At 38.3% G+C, this 15,731-nt stretch overlaps 1 protein-coding gene across 6 annotated transcripts in view; it reads right to left on the reverse strand.

The window, feature by feature from the left end:
- YAP1 (Yes1 associated transcriptional regulator) overlaps positions 1–15,731 on the reverse strand; it is an 82,387-nt gene that overhangs the window by 38,531 nt on the left and 28,125 nt on the right. For all 6 annotated transcript variants that reach the window (XM_085216309.1, XM_085216310.1, XM_085216305.1 and 3 more), the window contains exon 3: positions 1,421–1,536. In XM_085216309.1, the coding sequence (XP_085072435.1) occupies positions 1,421–1,536 (116 nt within the window). The remainder of the gene's footprint in view (positions 1–1,420; positions 1,537–15,731) is intronic.

Below are 15,731 nucleotides of genomic sequence, written 5' to 3' on the forward strand. Positions count from 1 at the left end.
CATTGTTTTTCTGCTAATACTATAATACAATGGAAGGTTTGAGGAGTCATCTTAAAATACAGAATTTATATTAGTAATAGACTAGCATATTCAAATAGACTAGTTTATGTATAAATAAGATAAACCAAAGGCAAGACAGACCAGGCGAGCTGTTTCCTTTCTCCTATTCTCTGTTCTTCTGATGTATCCCTACGAAAACATATCATTCTCTTTTGCTTCAGGTTTCTTGGCATATATATACAGGAAAGAACAATACTCAGAGATTGTATTTTCACATTAGACACTGAGAGCTTAATTGTTTTGAATCATGACTTTCTGAATCTGAACAGAACTCTTTCATTTGTGCCAGGATAATCCAACCTTCTGGCCTAGCCAGCAAAAAGTTTGATCAGCTTCCATCTAACACCCAGTCATGAACAGCACAGTTTGGTCATGCCTGTTAATCTTTTGGTATTGTCTACAGCGTATGAATTGCAGCATGAAACAAAGCTGTCTAAACGGACAACAAAAAGCAGCACCAGAGAATAACTTTTGTGAAATACATGAAAAGCAGACATACACATGACAAAATCAGACTGAAAAAAATGAATAACATGTCAACCTCAGTGACGAGACAGTGACAAAGCATAGAGAAGAGTGCAGCAGTAAAAATAGCATGGGACCAAGTTTATCTGCTTGCTCTCTGCACCATCAGGACAACAAAGCTATGTAAACATGTAGCAGATTTTACAGTAAGAATAAGCATACCTTCCTGCTGTCTAGTAACAGACTCCCTTAGATCAGCTGAAAAACTATTCTATGTTCCAAGAAAAGACATCTGATTTCCCCAGCTGAAGAAATAATAATCAGCATATATTGTTTTGGAAATGATTGGAAAAGAAGAAAAAACAACTTTACTTCTAAACAAGACTTTCCAGGTGTTTGCTTTATTTGTTAAGTGAAGATGTCCATAACCAACATGGGAATTATAAATGAATGGCAATATGCTTAGCATAGTAAGTGAGCAAGGGAAGGAAAACGAAACAAAACATAAAAACCAAACATTGCAGAAACTCTAGCTTTAAAGCAAAATGGAAGTAATTTAATGAAAATTCTTTTAATCAGTTTAACAGCATTTTCAGTCAGTAGAAACAGAGGCAGGAATTCTGTTTCTTCAAATGTTTGAATCATCCACTTGAAAAAAAAATAAAACAGACCCAAAACTTACAGCATGCTTTTTGCTGGCAAACATTATACGTTCTCTCACCTCAAGTATCAGTTCCTTGCTTGATGCATCATTCTTCACAAATTTAAAGTTTAAAAATAAACAGACAACTGTGAGATTTCAACTCCTCTCCCCCCCCACAACATCTTCCTGATTAAAATAGCTAGCAGTATCTTAATTTGTATGACCTTCTCCACAAAAACAGTTTTTGCTTACCTGATGCTGAATTCATTAAGTTCTGTTGCACGGGAGGACTGGTGGGAGCTGTAACGTTCATCTGGGAAAGCATGGCCTTCCTGGGATCTTGCCATGTTGTTGTTTGATCAATATGACTACAGAAACAAAGCAAGAGTTAGGACAGTCATGCGTTCACAATAATGACCTGCTAGCACAGAAAGTTTAACAACAAAAGGTTAAGCATGCCAACAAGAGCCACATTCAAAACCAAACAAGAACTTTTTGGATTCTGTCCAAGCATTACTATACCTCATATTCTCAAATCCTTTACTCTGGTCACCATCATTTTCCCACCAAAGAGCTGCAGTGATTAGAGCTAGAGCAAAGGCGAGATACAGCTCAGCATGAGTACTGGAATCTAGACTGTTGTACCATAACATATCCATGAATTAAACATTCTCTTCCTTTTCTTGCTGATTAGTTACTTGTCAGCTTTAAATGCGACTTGAGTGTCTTTCAAACCCAGCCAGTTATGCCTGGAATCTCAAGCACAGTCAAGTAGTTTGGCATGACGAGTTCACGCTCAGTGCCGAGGGAGCTGTAATGAGCAGGCTGGTGAGTAATCATTAATCTTCCCCAACTTTCTGTGAGTAGCCTACATTCTCAGGTTATTTGATGGAGTACTCCCCCCATCCCTGAGAACTGAACATCTGTGGTAACTTAAGTAACCAGTTGCACTAGAGTAGTAATAAAAAAAAGCAACTGATGTTCAGCTGCTTTTCTATTTCATACTAAAGGATGAGGACAGCTGGATTGTCAAGTAACTCAGTGAGCCCTCTCTAAAAGATAATCACAAAACTTCGGGAGCTTTTAGTTATCTGTTTTGAAAAGAAAAAACAAAACCCTGGAAAATACCTTCACTGTCATTCACAAAACTATTTAAGTCAATGAAAACACAAATGTAATGAATGATTACTTCATCTTCTGAGTATGTGATTAGCGCGCTTTGCCAAACTAATGAATAACAAATGCACACTATTCACAATATCTTGATGCCATTAATTAAGACTGCTCTGAAAAGCTCACATGGACAAAAATAAAACCACTAACATGCAGTAAGCTTTGACGGTATCAATTCAAACTCATACTAAAATAGTTTGACTAACAATCAGAATCCAGCACATCACTAACTTGGTACCACTCTTTCATCATACTAAACACTCTTAAAGTTACTTCTTTCTGGATTAGCAGAATGCCCGGTTTCAATTTCTCCAATGAAAGTACCACATTTAAAGTTGCACTGCAGCTTGCACTGTGATCCAAGTTCAAACCTCGGTACTCAATTCACACACTTGATTTGTACCAGTGTTTTGCATTGTTTTGCACTTATTTTCGTGCAGCAGTATGTGTACAGAACCATCAATCAGACTGTATATTTTCCATCTTTATGTTGGGATTTAAATAGTAACTATGCAGAAACTCTTCCCAGTTCACAGCTGATATAACTTCCAGGTATATTCAAGTTTAGGAGATGGTGCTGTATTTAGACATGCTAAAGGGGCAGATAATTCAGATTTAGTCACCTCAACACCTACATCGATGTAAACATCAACATCTGGCCTTGTCACCCTACTCTCCACTAACTAGAATGGAACATATGAGAGCACGGTTAGGATGCAATTCATTTGAGAAACTTAAAGAGGCGAATAACACCTATGTTCTGCATTGCGAAGGAAGCCTAAGGTAAGTGGGTTAAATACATGACATTAGAGGTGGTGAATCCCAAACTTTGTGTGCTTGCATGACTACAGCATCCCAGAGCTTAAGTCATATGTTAAGGTCTCATCACAGGTAAAACTAGTCATACAAAACAGAACATTATCTTCTCCCTGCTCTAAGCAATTAGCTACTACGACAAGAAACTACTAAGGAACCCTTTAATTCCAACTAATAAAAATGTGCTCCATCAATTTAGCAAGAGTTTTTAACATGTTCTTTGGTACTCAAAAATATTGTTTTTTTTTTGTTTGTTTCTTAAACACCAAACACTAAGTTGTGCATGGGAATATTAGGCATTTTCACTTGATTGAAATGAAGTACAATTTCAAATGATCATAAAATGGCTCATAGTCACTCAAACAATTACCTCCATGCAATTATTTATCACACTGGGACAGGAATTCACCTAAGTAGAAACTAGACGGTGTTGCAAAGTGACTTGGACTAAGAAGTTTTATCTTAAGCTTTTTCCTGTTTCCTTGCATTCTATGCTCTTTAAACATACACAAAATTTCAGTCCAAGAGTTGTAGATATATTCCAAGAGGGACACAAAATAGGAAAGAATGCTTTTTCTACAAGAATGCAACAGTAAACAAAGCCTTACTCTGTGTATGGCAAGTACTGCCTTGCATACAGGAAGCCACCCTGTTACAATAGGTTCAATTCAAATGGCGTCACTGCCACCTTAGTTTCCATGGCACACATTCAATACAGGTACTATTAGGCATACTGTGCCTTTACTTCCATATGTTTTCCAACATTTAGCTTAATGAAGAAGCAGGCCACATGCAGCAAGGCTTCCTTATTTTCTTTTTAACCTACTTATTCACAGAACAAGGAAAAGCATAGTAAAGACTGCCACATATATACACCAGATCTTAATATGAAAAAGCAGTTTTCATTTTTCTGACAGTCAATTCTACAAAGCAATGAAAACAGGGAAAGATAATACCGACATAAGAACACAGGTGAAGTTACAGCACCAGCACGTGCCACTTCTCCTCTCTATTTCAAATTTGTTCTATTTGCTCAGCTCTGTTCTGGGAACAGTGGAAACTGGGAAACCACCACTGTGCCCATGATTACACATTTTTTAATTTCCATTTAACTCCTGTAAAAATATTTGTAACATTATATGCTTATAAAACAGATACCTATGGTACATATTCTATAGCCTTTGTTTTTATACACTCAAAGAGTGTAGAGTATAAAAAAGAAGGAAAAAAATTGTCTCACTGCATTACAAAACCATTTGCACAGTTGCCTACAGGAACACATGGAAGCAACAGTCACCAACTTCTTCAAACATAACTGAGTAAGGAATAGATAAAGGAAAAAGTAATTTAAAAGTACTGCCAATTAGAGCACAGGGACAGCATTATCAGCTCCTGCTTAATTACATGAAGCAAAGTAATGCTCAGATGGAGTTGTTAATGTGGTCGGCTAGTTCAGACAGCAGCAGCTTCCAGCTTTGGCCTAGCTGAATATCCCTCGAGAAGTCAGCCAACAGGACTCCAACCAGCCTTCTTAGAAAACAGCCACAAAAGAAAGGCCTCAAAGTAATCAAGTTGATTATATTAAAATCACAGCAATCCCTAGGTTGGCTCATTAAGGCAACGTTGTCCCATCCCACAGAGTTTTCTGCTTCCTGACCTACATACGCGTTTCCCTAACACCTTCATTCAAAACCTGTCTCTTCAACTGCCTCCAAACCACAGTCCTCCCACATACCCCACCTCTCTATACAATGTCCTGAGTTTCTGAATGCTATATGGTAAAAATCTCCCCTAACACATCACAGCATATCAGTTCTTCTCCACAAGTTCCAAATCGTGCTGACCAACTGAAGGAATGCAAAGCAGACTAATACTCATTAACATGGGTAAAATATTTAAGTCAATCTTAGCACTATGGTAAGAAATACAGGTCTATGTTTTGGTGCAGCACATGCACCAAGGTCACTTACTGTAAGCATCATGTATTTCTCATAACCAAGTATGGAAGCAGAATGTTCTCTGCAGGTAAAGATCTTTTCCTCTGTTTTGAACAGCAGCAGAGAAAAGGTCGAAAGAACTCTGACACCAACACTGTGTTCTCTCTACCTGCACCAAAAAGATTTTTTCCATGGTAGCTTTACTGCATGCCTGCTGCCCTCATCCTTACATTTAGTATCATCAGCTGAGCCACATTTTGCTGAAGCACTACTGTCAACGTCAAAAATACCTTTATATATTAATGACATATCAAATCCAGTGAAATCCATGACCCAGCCAATACACAGCACTATCAAAATTAAAACTTTTCATGAAGTAAAATCACAGCTCTGAATTCTGTGCAAAAAATAGACCAAGTAAACCATCTCAGAATTAAAACCAATCTCTAGTATAATCAAGGAAGGTAAGGCATTTTACTTCACAGGATAAAGTCTCAAATTCAGCATCTTGATACTTATCTCTAATTGTTCATTGATGTCTTGGAGAAGCAAATCCTTGTCAAGTCCTGTTGCAAGAACTGATTAAATCAACTTAGATTATACCATAAATCTACAGTTAATAGCCCTTAGAAAAGCAAAGCCAAAACACTCAGAACATGCTAAGTACTTGTTAGCAAATTTATGTCAAGTCTGGTGTCAAGAAGAGCAACTGTTCTATGAAACACTCAGTCAACCTCCACCAAGAAGCATTTCCAAAGTGCTGGCATACAAGGTCAAGTCCATGGCATACAAGGACAAAGCTGCTACCATCACCTCCTATCAATTTCTAAAGTCATACAAATCACTTACCTCTTGACATGAACAGCTTTTAATAACATGTTCTCATTTTATGAATACAAAAACATTTCTGTACTCACTAACTTGAATTTCTAAGTGAAATAAATCCTTTTTGGTATTAGACACTATTACAAGCCAGAAGGTTTGTCAGATTCAATTTCTAACCTAATTTTGAAGTTTTGGAGGTTTTTATTTGCTTTTAAATTGTAAGGGAAAAGAAGCAGGAGATCCTAAAACAATTAAAATATATGTATGCCAACTCTCATTGAAAATAACCTTTAGGTGTTAACAGATTGATCAAATAAAACCATTCCTAAAAATGGAGAACTGATCTGCCTTGCTCTGGGTGTGATGCACCTTCCCATTTGGTCTCCAGTTGCTTCACTGATGAGACATATTGAAAGCCACATCAGAAATGAATTAACACAAAAAGGATGCTCAAAAATTTACTTCAATCCTTCAGTTAAAGGCTTCATTCATCAGGAACTACATATCCATTCCAATCCAGGAATTACATGCAAACATACAGTTGTTGACTATAAGTACTAATTTTGATACTCTGTATTGTTGCAATTAGAGTCCCTATTGCTCAACATATGCTTCTCAAGGTATGTTGAGGACTCCATTCATTTGATACAATTCTCAGTCATGACAAAGCCATGATTCTTTGCTTACTCTTTTTTTTTTTTTTTTGCCCTTCTATGCGTATCTGCTATCATTCACAGGGATACTTCAGGAAGACCTGTCCTGTCGCAAGAAAGGTTGCTCACAGGAAGGATATTCAGAAAGGCAAGTCATCATCATAAAGATGTTTCTGTGGCTGTGTGTTTTAAAATGTAGACAGTCTTACGCTCTATGCCTGCATGAGAAAATTATTTCCAGTCTCTAGTAAAGTCATGGTGACTAACTTGGACTTCAGCGCTCAGAGCTTTGAGATGATTTTAAGAGTTTGCAGGAAATCCTGTTTTTATTAAAAACAAAATAAAAACACAAGCACACACTGCTGACCACACTACAATAGCCCTACCAAAATTCTGAGTTTGGCACTGTGTACTTTTTATATTATATTGGGAGTGAATTGGGAAGTCTGAGTGACTGAGTGTTTGTGCACAAAACTAAACCTAACCTTTTCTAAAGTTGGTATGAAATTTCAGTTTTTCATTAATTCCCAAATGTGAACTGCTCCATCAACAAGCACGTCACCTATGATTCTAATTTATTCTTTCATATTTTTTCTTTTGTCTCTTAACCAACTGGTTTCCTCAATCTACATAACGCAGAATGATATGGAATATTTTCCCTTTTCCTTCCTCACTTAAGAACTTCAAAAATTAGATGAATCAGAGTAAGGTACTCCTTGTAAATGGCATTACTGAATTATTTTAAAGCTCTTGCCAGTACATTCCACTGCATCAGAACTTGATGTATATATTGAAAGTTGGCTCTTCTCCTGCCACTGGGAGAAACTGAATGAATAAATGGTTGTGATAGGCTGACAGTTGGATAGATGATCTTAGAGGTCTTTTCTCTTTTCCAACCTTAATGATTCCATGATTAAATTACTATTTCTGCCCTTGAAATAAGTATAAATTGTCAGAAACTCACAGAATAACAGAATGGCCAGGGTTGGAAGTAATCTCCAACCCCTTTGCCACATGCAGGGCCACCGACCTCCCCATTTAATACTAGACCAGGCTGCCCAAGGCCCCATCCAATCTGGCCTTGAACACCTTTAGGGACTCCCTCTTCAAATTCAAGTCTTTGCCAAACATTATACAAACTTGTCCTGCATCTAGGAAGTACAGCTTACCTGCAAGATACCCACCATGCTAGTAGGCAGAGAAGAAACAAGAGTGTGTACTTCTGCAGGGGCCCAATTTCTACTGCAGAATCAAAACCGTGGTAGAGTAACTGTAGAGTTGTTGTGGAAGTGACAGTATTTACTAATCCAAGAAAAGAGCTGAAAGTAAATTCCTAAAAGAGTAGTTGGACATTATAGTCATTACTAGGAGGCTGCACAAGCAAATTTTCCTAAGTTAGGTTTAAAAATGGGATAACATAAAATGTTTAAACAGCCTCAATATGAAAAACTTTTACCAGCAACCTCCAAAACTGGAGTGTAGGATGTAGAGTTTTCTGGGTTATGACTAATACAATACTCCTAGGATACTATTAAGCAGAAATAAATGGATTCATCTTTGCCTGAGGGTAGAAGTTGTGACATTCTTTGTGCACTGTCTTTTCTACCCCACAAAGACCATTTCAAGAAATTGAAAGATTAAAACGTGAAATAGCCTTCAGCTCTACTGGTCAATTTATCAGGGGTTGCTGACTTAAAAGTGAAGCTTGGTTCTTCGCAAATGGTTTAACAAAGTCACAGATTTATACCTTATCTAGCACTAAAACTCTGAGATGACAAATTTCAGTTCCAAGCAGCAGCAGTAAAGAAAAAAGCCTCAAGGATAAATGAGACAGCTTTGTTGTTAGCAATTATCTCCATCTCCAGTTCAGTACTCCACAAACACTGTCCTAAATTTGAACCAGTTAGACAAGAAGATACACTTAAAGTGGCCTAAGGTTTTTTAGGAACTTTCCAATTGTCTTCTTAAATAAATAATTAAACAAACAAATGGAAAAACTGTTGTTCACAGCAATGAACATCTGATCTGCAGCGACATGATACTTCATCTATTGGTTTGGAAAGTACTGTGTTTCTGGTTATCCTCTCCCATTGATTTGCAAGGTTTCCCTAGGTGCCAGGACTGTGGAGCACACAGTAAAATTCATAGCATGTTAATATGACCTCCTCCCAAAACCAGCAGAATGAAACTAAGATTCATTACACAGTTTGTCTCAATAACACTACTACCTCCAACCATGGTCTAACTGCTTCAAAGAAACACAAACAAAAATTCTGAATATTTTTGTAATACATAATTTGGGAGCACTTTGAATTTTTCTTGTCAGATCTGTATATGCTAACTAAACAAAGCTTGCATTGCACTACTCCATTCAGGCTACTGGAGATGTCCTCACCCAGCCATACCACAGGCATACGATGACAGAGCACACTTGGTTCCATGATGGTACAGACAGCTCTATCCTCCTTTCAGCTTGCAAAAGCACATATAAAAGCAGCAGGCAATTGTTAACCGTGCAACTGTGTTGTGCCACAGCCGTGATTTCAAATGACTTTGAAAAGAACAAAAGCAAAATTTATTATAGGAACGATGGGCACAAAAATCCTCTTGAGAGCTACTGAGCTACTGACAGGACTTGATGATCTTTTCCAACCTTGATTCTATGATAACCAGGTAGAAAGAGGTTGTCAGAGCTCTATCCACTCCAAATATCAAATAGACCTCTGTCAGATAGTTGTTACCCTCCTAATGCCTTAATAGTCCCAGGCATCAGAAATTCATTCCACAAATTAAGAGTTTGAACCTAGATTAGTGCAAAGCAGTAAGGCAACTTAAATGCCTTAAATGTCTCTGACAAAAGTCTTAATTGGTGCTAAAGTAGATTTTGTACAAACTTGTGAGACTCGGTCAAGTTCTTGGACAGATCCCTCTTGAATTCCTTCCTAAAGCAGGTCCAACTTGCAAGATGCTAAGAACTAACATTAAGTCCTGGAAGTATATCCCATGAAGCCATATACACTGCTATATGAAACAGAGCTTACGATACATAAAAATGCTGAAAATTATTCAATAGCAGCCTTTATTAGCACTGGCCTCCACACAGACAACTCTCACTACAGACACACTAAGGATTTAGTGTTCTGAAAAAACATGACTCTTGGATTCCTCTGTGGATCCCCCAAATAAAATATTATTGTTTTCTGAGTTTGAGAAGAAAGGAATGAGGACGTTTTAATTTCCAGGGCTCTTTCCATTACTTTGAAAACTAGAAGAAACAGCAGTATTGCAGTGTCTATAAAAAGAGAAGTCCTACCTTTACATTCCTTGTGCCAACTCAGTCCTTTACCAAACACCATAGAGGACTAAATGCTATACAACCCTATGGTTGATATCACCAGATTTGATTAAGCCTGCTCTCTCTGTTCCACAGAAGAAAAGGAGACTGCATTTAAAGGAAACCTCTCCTGTCTCTCCACCCTGTCCCCAAAGGTAAGAATTCCGTTCCCCACAGTTAAGCCACTCAACACACTCAAAATTCACGTTTCTTTCTCTCCTTAATTTCAAATAAAAGAGACCAAGATATTAATAAGGAGAGAAAATCTAAAGGAAGAGCTGCATCCACCTCTATTTCAAGTGAAATTAATGGATTCATTTTAACTTTACAGTTGCCCTCCTACGCCTTAATTTAGGGAGGGAAAAGAAGACCTTCAGATGGAACCATTTTGTCTTCCATAACAATAAAGACAAGATTACACAAACACTAACTTTCACATTATTGAAGGCAGGACACATTATTGAAGGCAATTTTCAGAAGTGATGGGCCATAGAAGCCCTTATCTTTTAGTCCTTTCATCTCTGAAACTCCCTCTAATTTCTCACCCTACTTAGCTTTTAAATAGAGACAAAGAAAGCAACAGGGAAATCAAATGCATCTTTGCAAGATTAGGAGCCAAACAATCTTACGCCCCTTTCTACATCCCCTGTTTCTGGTCGCCTGAAGGTTTTCAAGTCAGAGAGGCTTGCCTAAGCATGCTGTAATAAAAGCTGCTAATAGCCAGCTGCCTTCCTATCTAAAGGGGGTTCAAGCAATCCTGCTGAATAACCTTGAGGCTAACCACCACCAAGGAAAACAAAATATTAAAAGATTCTTCAGCTTATTTCCTTATTGCTCAAAGTAGGAAGTCTCAAAGAGCAGTTCAAAATGTTTGCTTGAGTGTTTTGGCAGTGATCGCTCCCAGATGGCCTTAACAGGATGGGCTGACCAAAAAACTGCTAGGTAGGACCTAACAGAAACAAACACACAGCTTTTGCTGAAAAACAACAGGGAGAATCTGTTTTTCTTGCAATTAATATTGACAACAATTCTTAAAAACATACTTCAGAACAGCCACCTCACACTGTAAGACCTGTTTAGATGTTCCTAGTTACAGGCATATTAATAACCATATGGATGGATTACCATGCTCTCTTTTGAGATTGGGGGAAGAAAAAAAAAAAAAAAAAACAACCACCCAGCCAAACATACTGTCATTTCCCTATATCCTTTCTTCACACTTGTGATTTGGCAACTTCATTCAGCTCATGTTTTTTATAGTTAGGTTTTTCTTCCAATTATATTGATGTTCTTTTCTTCCCTTTTTTCTACTTTCATTTCCTGCATTGCCATTTCTTTTCTTCCCTCTCCAATTTACTCCTACGATCACATCTCAAGTAAAGCTTGTTACACTTCCAATTCAGATAAACACTGAGGCTACTGAGGGAGGAGGCAATTATTCTTGTCCCTGAAGACTTTGCAGACAACCATGTAAAACAAAGAAAAATCTGCCAGGCAAGTTGCTGCCTGAGTGGTTATGTGGCAGCTACCTGCTCAGCCATCTCCAGGCAATCCTACAACTACATTTCTCACCAGCACATTATTCTTTTTCATCCCCCACAGAGACAGATTTCCCAAGTTGAGAAGCATCAGAACTGATTTCTCAGCACCCAGATACAAAATAGCGTCCAAAGACCTTGCTTTGAAAAGTTAGTTTTACTTACCCATTTAACCTGAGCTGGCAATACAAGGACAATACAGAGCAAATTCACAAGAAAAGATTAAGGTATTTTAAACTAGGTAAGCTAAATAATAGCTATAACAATTAAATGTGTAGTATTTAAAGCTATTCTATTTACTTAAGAATGACCTAAAAAGTTTTCAACCTGAGGATTTTCAAGTTCCAGGTTCTAGAGCTCCCTTCACCACTCAAAAAGAGTGTAAAGAGCATTAGTTTAAAAAGTATTTTAGAAACTCACAGTGTTAAATTCAAGGTAAAACTGATTTTGAACTCAAACGTAATTGCAAAAACTATCATGTAGAAGTTTTCCATTTGAAATGTCTGAAATAATAACATAATATATTCTACTGTTACGAATCTGAGGGAAACTCAGTGAAATCAAGAAGACAAAAATGACCCCAAACAAACTTTCTGTCCAGAACCAAAAAGCAAAGACCTTGTAACCTCTAAGACTAGTCTTTAAAAGAGATCTTTAACTTCAGTTTATTTCAGGAAATTATAACACCAATAACGTAAAATTAAAATGGTTCTTAAAAAATGAGTTTCTTTTAGAGATAGGCAACATTTTCATCTCTGTAAAAAATGAAGTACTTCACTATATGTGACAGCTACTATTAAGTAGCTGTGCAGTCCTATCCTCAGATGCAAAACAAACCATTACATATAATGGATTCCAACTTCTACTGAATTTTAGAGCTGAAGTTGCCAATAAATCCTACGTAATGAAAAATATCACCTTACTTAGAATAAATTAATTCCAACTTTGGAATCGCTTTAATCCATCCCTTACCCCCATCCATCCCAGTATTCAGACAATACAGGCAGCTGGGGGGGATACAGAGGAAGAACATTCTATCCACTCATCATTATTTTTTAAAAAATGGACTCATAAAATGTCTGTCTAACATTTAAAAAAAGAGGTTTACTATAGCAGATTTGCCAATACAATAAAGATAATTACATAGGTAAAGATAAGTCCTCTCTAATACAACACATCCTAGCCATAAAAGCAGGCCAGCTTAGAGGCTTCCCCAACACACATTTTGGGCTTGAATAGTTTAGTTTGGGTTTTATTTTCCTTTTAGGAAGTGAGGCCAGCTCTTAAGCACAAGAAGTCCATTCCAGTGTTTGCTGACCATTAGTCAGCACTTCCCCAGGACCCATCCCTTTCCTCCACTCCCTTTCAGTTCCAAACGCCACAATTACCAACTTCCAGCTTTTCCTTTTTGCCTACAAACCTCTCTGAGTGTTTCAGAAAGTCCCTCATCTGTGTAAAAGCTTTTTTCCACTTTGAACTCTGGGACAAAATGAGCTCAATGTGTTCTTATCATAATTGTACAGGGCTGCTTTAGACTTGCATTCACCAATCTCAAATCAAGCAAAACTGTAGCTTCACAAGCTCTGAAGTTCTGCCTATTTGCTTAGGTTTGGCCTGTTCAATAACCAGCATATATTGTGAAGAAGAATGTATTTCTTTTATAAGATGTGCTTGTAGAGGCACTGCTAGTGATCTCAGTTGTGCCAAACGTGCACTGCCACATATCAGTGACTTCAAGAATTGAGTAATAGGACACAACTCTCTTTAGGAGTGAATTAGAGATCCCAGTTAATGGACCAACATTCACATCAATTCCGTGCCACCTTCTCACAGACAAATCTTTGGACAGGTTACCTGGCAGACACCTTCTGGGATGAGCAATGTGAACTGCAAACAAATGCAACAACAGAGCACAAGCCACTGTCACAGCAAGCTTCAGAGTGTTTCCACCACTGCCCTTTAAACTCAGTAATCTAGATTACTATCCAGACTGTAATCTCCAGATCAGATGTAAACCAGTACTTGCAGGCAAAACAGAAGATATATCAAAGAGCAGAATGAAACCCACAATTTCTTTTTAATTAACATTCCCTAACAGTCACCCACAATCAGCCTGCAAGAGCCTTGCACTGAGCTGAAGTGATCCATTGGGTTTGACCTGCCCCAGTACTTGTCATCGTCCTCACAGGATGGTCTACCTGTTTTAGTAATCTGAACCAACTGCTGGTCACTGCATACTGAAAGCTCTTAAAACAAATGCTATTTTCTCACATCCAGTTTGCATTCAGATATGGAAGAAGGAAGCACACCTTTCTGTGTTTCGGCTCCCAGTTCCTTGGTTTTGAACTGAAAGGACAAGAAAGTAAACACTGAGCTGACTAATGCTTGCAGAGCTGTGCTTTAACGCTTTACAATTGCAGGCAGTTATCAGGCAACTTCCTTCCACAATGTGTCACCTCCTCCAAGTTCAGCAGCAATCACGTACTGTTTAGTGCTACTTTAAAAGACTATTCTGTAATCATTTTATATCTCTACAAAGGTCCTAGCATCAAACTTCACCTCAGAACTTCTTATAGTAACTAGACATTAAAAAAGAAAAAAATAATAATTCTAAGTCCCACAATTGTAGTTCTAAAAATTGGTGTACTGCAACTTCAAGTCTTCCTTCCCTCATAGCTTATTATCCTTCAAATATGTTTTCAGAAATCTGTTTTCAGAAAGTTGTTACAAACACGTTAAAGTGAGGGACTGTTACAGATCTGACAACACTGTGTTCGTCTCTACAAGGAACCCACTTTATTTCATGTAGATGAAGAAGACGAAAACATAACAGCATAACAAGAGAAAAATGCCACAGAACACAGAGAAAATATCCAATATGAAACTGTAAGAACTGAACAAAGCCCTAGAGCTGAGTGGTTTTATTGCTGAGTCCCCATTTAACGTGCTTTGTTTCTCCTCATCTCTGATTTCATCCACATTTGGAGCTCTTCAGCATTTCAGTCTTACCTGGCTAACTAAACAAGCCTTGACTGCAGCAGCCCTGTAATCTAGCAGTCTATCTTCTAACTCACATACTTTTCCTACAGGGAACAGCTGCCAGGATGGTGAGGAGCGTGCAAACGACCCAATACCACCTTCTGTGCTGGAACATGCCCAGAGCTGGCTGAGGCTGGCACTGCCAGCACCGCCTCCACCTGAGCGAGGAGGAGGCCCGCAGGCACTGCACGCTCCTCTGCCCACAGACCCGGCCCACAGCTGCTCTCTTCTGACTTTTTTTTGTCAATGGAACTAAAGGGTGAGGCAGTAGGCAGGTGTTCCCTGAGTACAGTAGCTGCAGAAAGACTGTATAGTACTGTTACAGTGTAAGTACACGCAAGACACAATCTCCTGGTGGGAGCCTCTCCGCTACATTTCACTTAGAAACCGATCGGTGATGAGGGATTTCGAGCAAATAGATTTCTTATAGACTTTCATCAGATACTACAAATCTTATCTCAACACCACTGCAGGTGCTGGAGTAACAGATAGATGCCCTGCAGCTGAAAGTTACTGAAAAACAGTTTGCACAGAAAAAAACTGTCTTATTGGAAATGGAACTTGCATCCTATCCAAAAATGTGCAAGGATCTAATAAGCTGTTAACCCTAATACAGAAAACTTATAGCTGTTCTGCTAGACAGTGAAACTCATTTCTATTTCTTCACTTCCATAGAACTGTAGGGCACTTCCCCAAAACAATGAAGATATGAAGGCAGTTTTCTTGGCCCAGAGCTGTGGAGATGACTATTATCTACTTTCAGTCATAGAGAAAAATCACTGTCAGCCACTTGAGCACAGTACTGGGGTGATTAACCAGGGAGTGGCTGAGGAAAGGATGAAACATCAAACAAATGTGGATGGTGGAAGTCTTTAGGAGGAAATACAACTGGCACAGGAATCCGGCAATGTGGAATATCAACAACTTTTAAGGAGCCAAATTTCACAGGGAGAAGCTGAGGCAGCAAAGGAAGGAGGCAGAAATTGGCAGAATTTACAAACGGCAGGAAGAATTCTCACCAAGAATGAACGAACTGTGAGTTCACAGGAATACATTGCTCAAGCAAATTGAACTGTGAGGCACACTCACTGAAATGGAAGGAAGTACTGACTAAAAACAACAGCAGCCCTCTCCTGCTCTCGGGCAGAATATACCTAAACTCAGGTGAAAGAATTAACTCAATCCACCGAGCAGAAAGCTACTGCAGAGCAGAAGCATCATTTAGCAAAGAGACTAGGAGCTGTAATG

This window comes from Meleagris gallopavo, chromosome 1, assembly GCF_905368555.1.
Source record: "Meleagris gallopavo chromosome 1, MGAL_WU_HG_1.1, whole genome shotgun sequence".
NCBI classification, from domain to species: domain Eukaryota; kingdom Metazoa; phylum Chordata; class Aves; order Galliformes; family Phasianidae; genus Meleagris; species Meleagris gallopavo.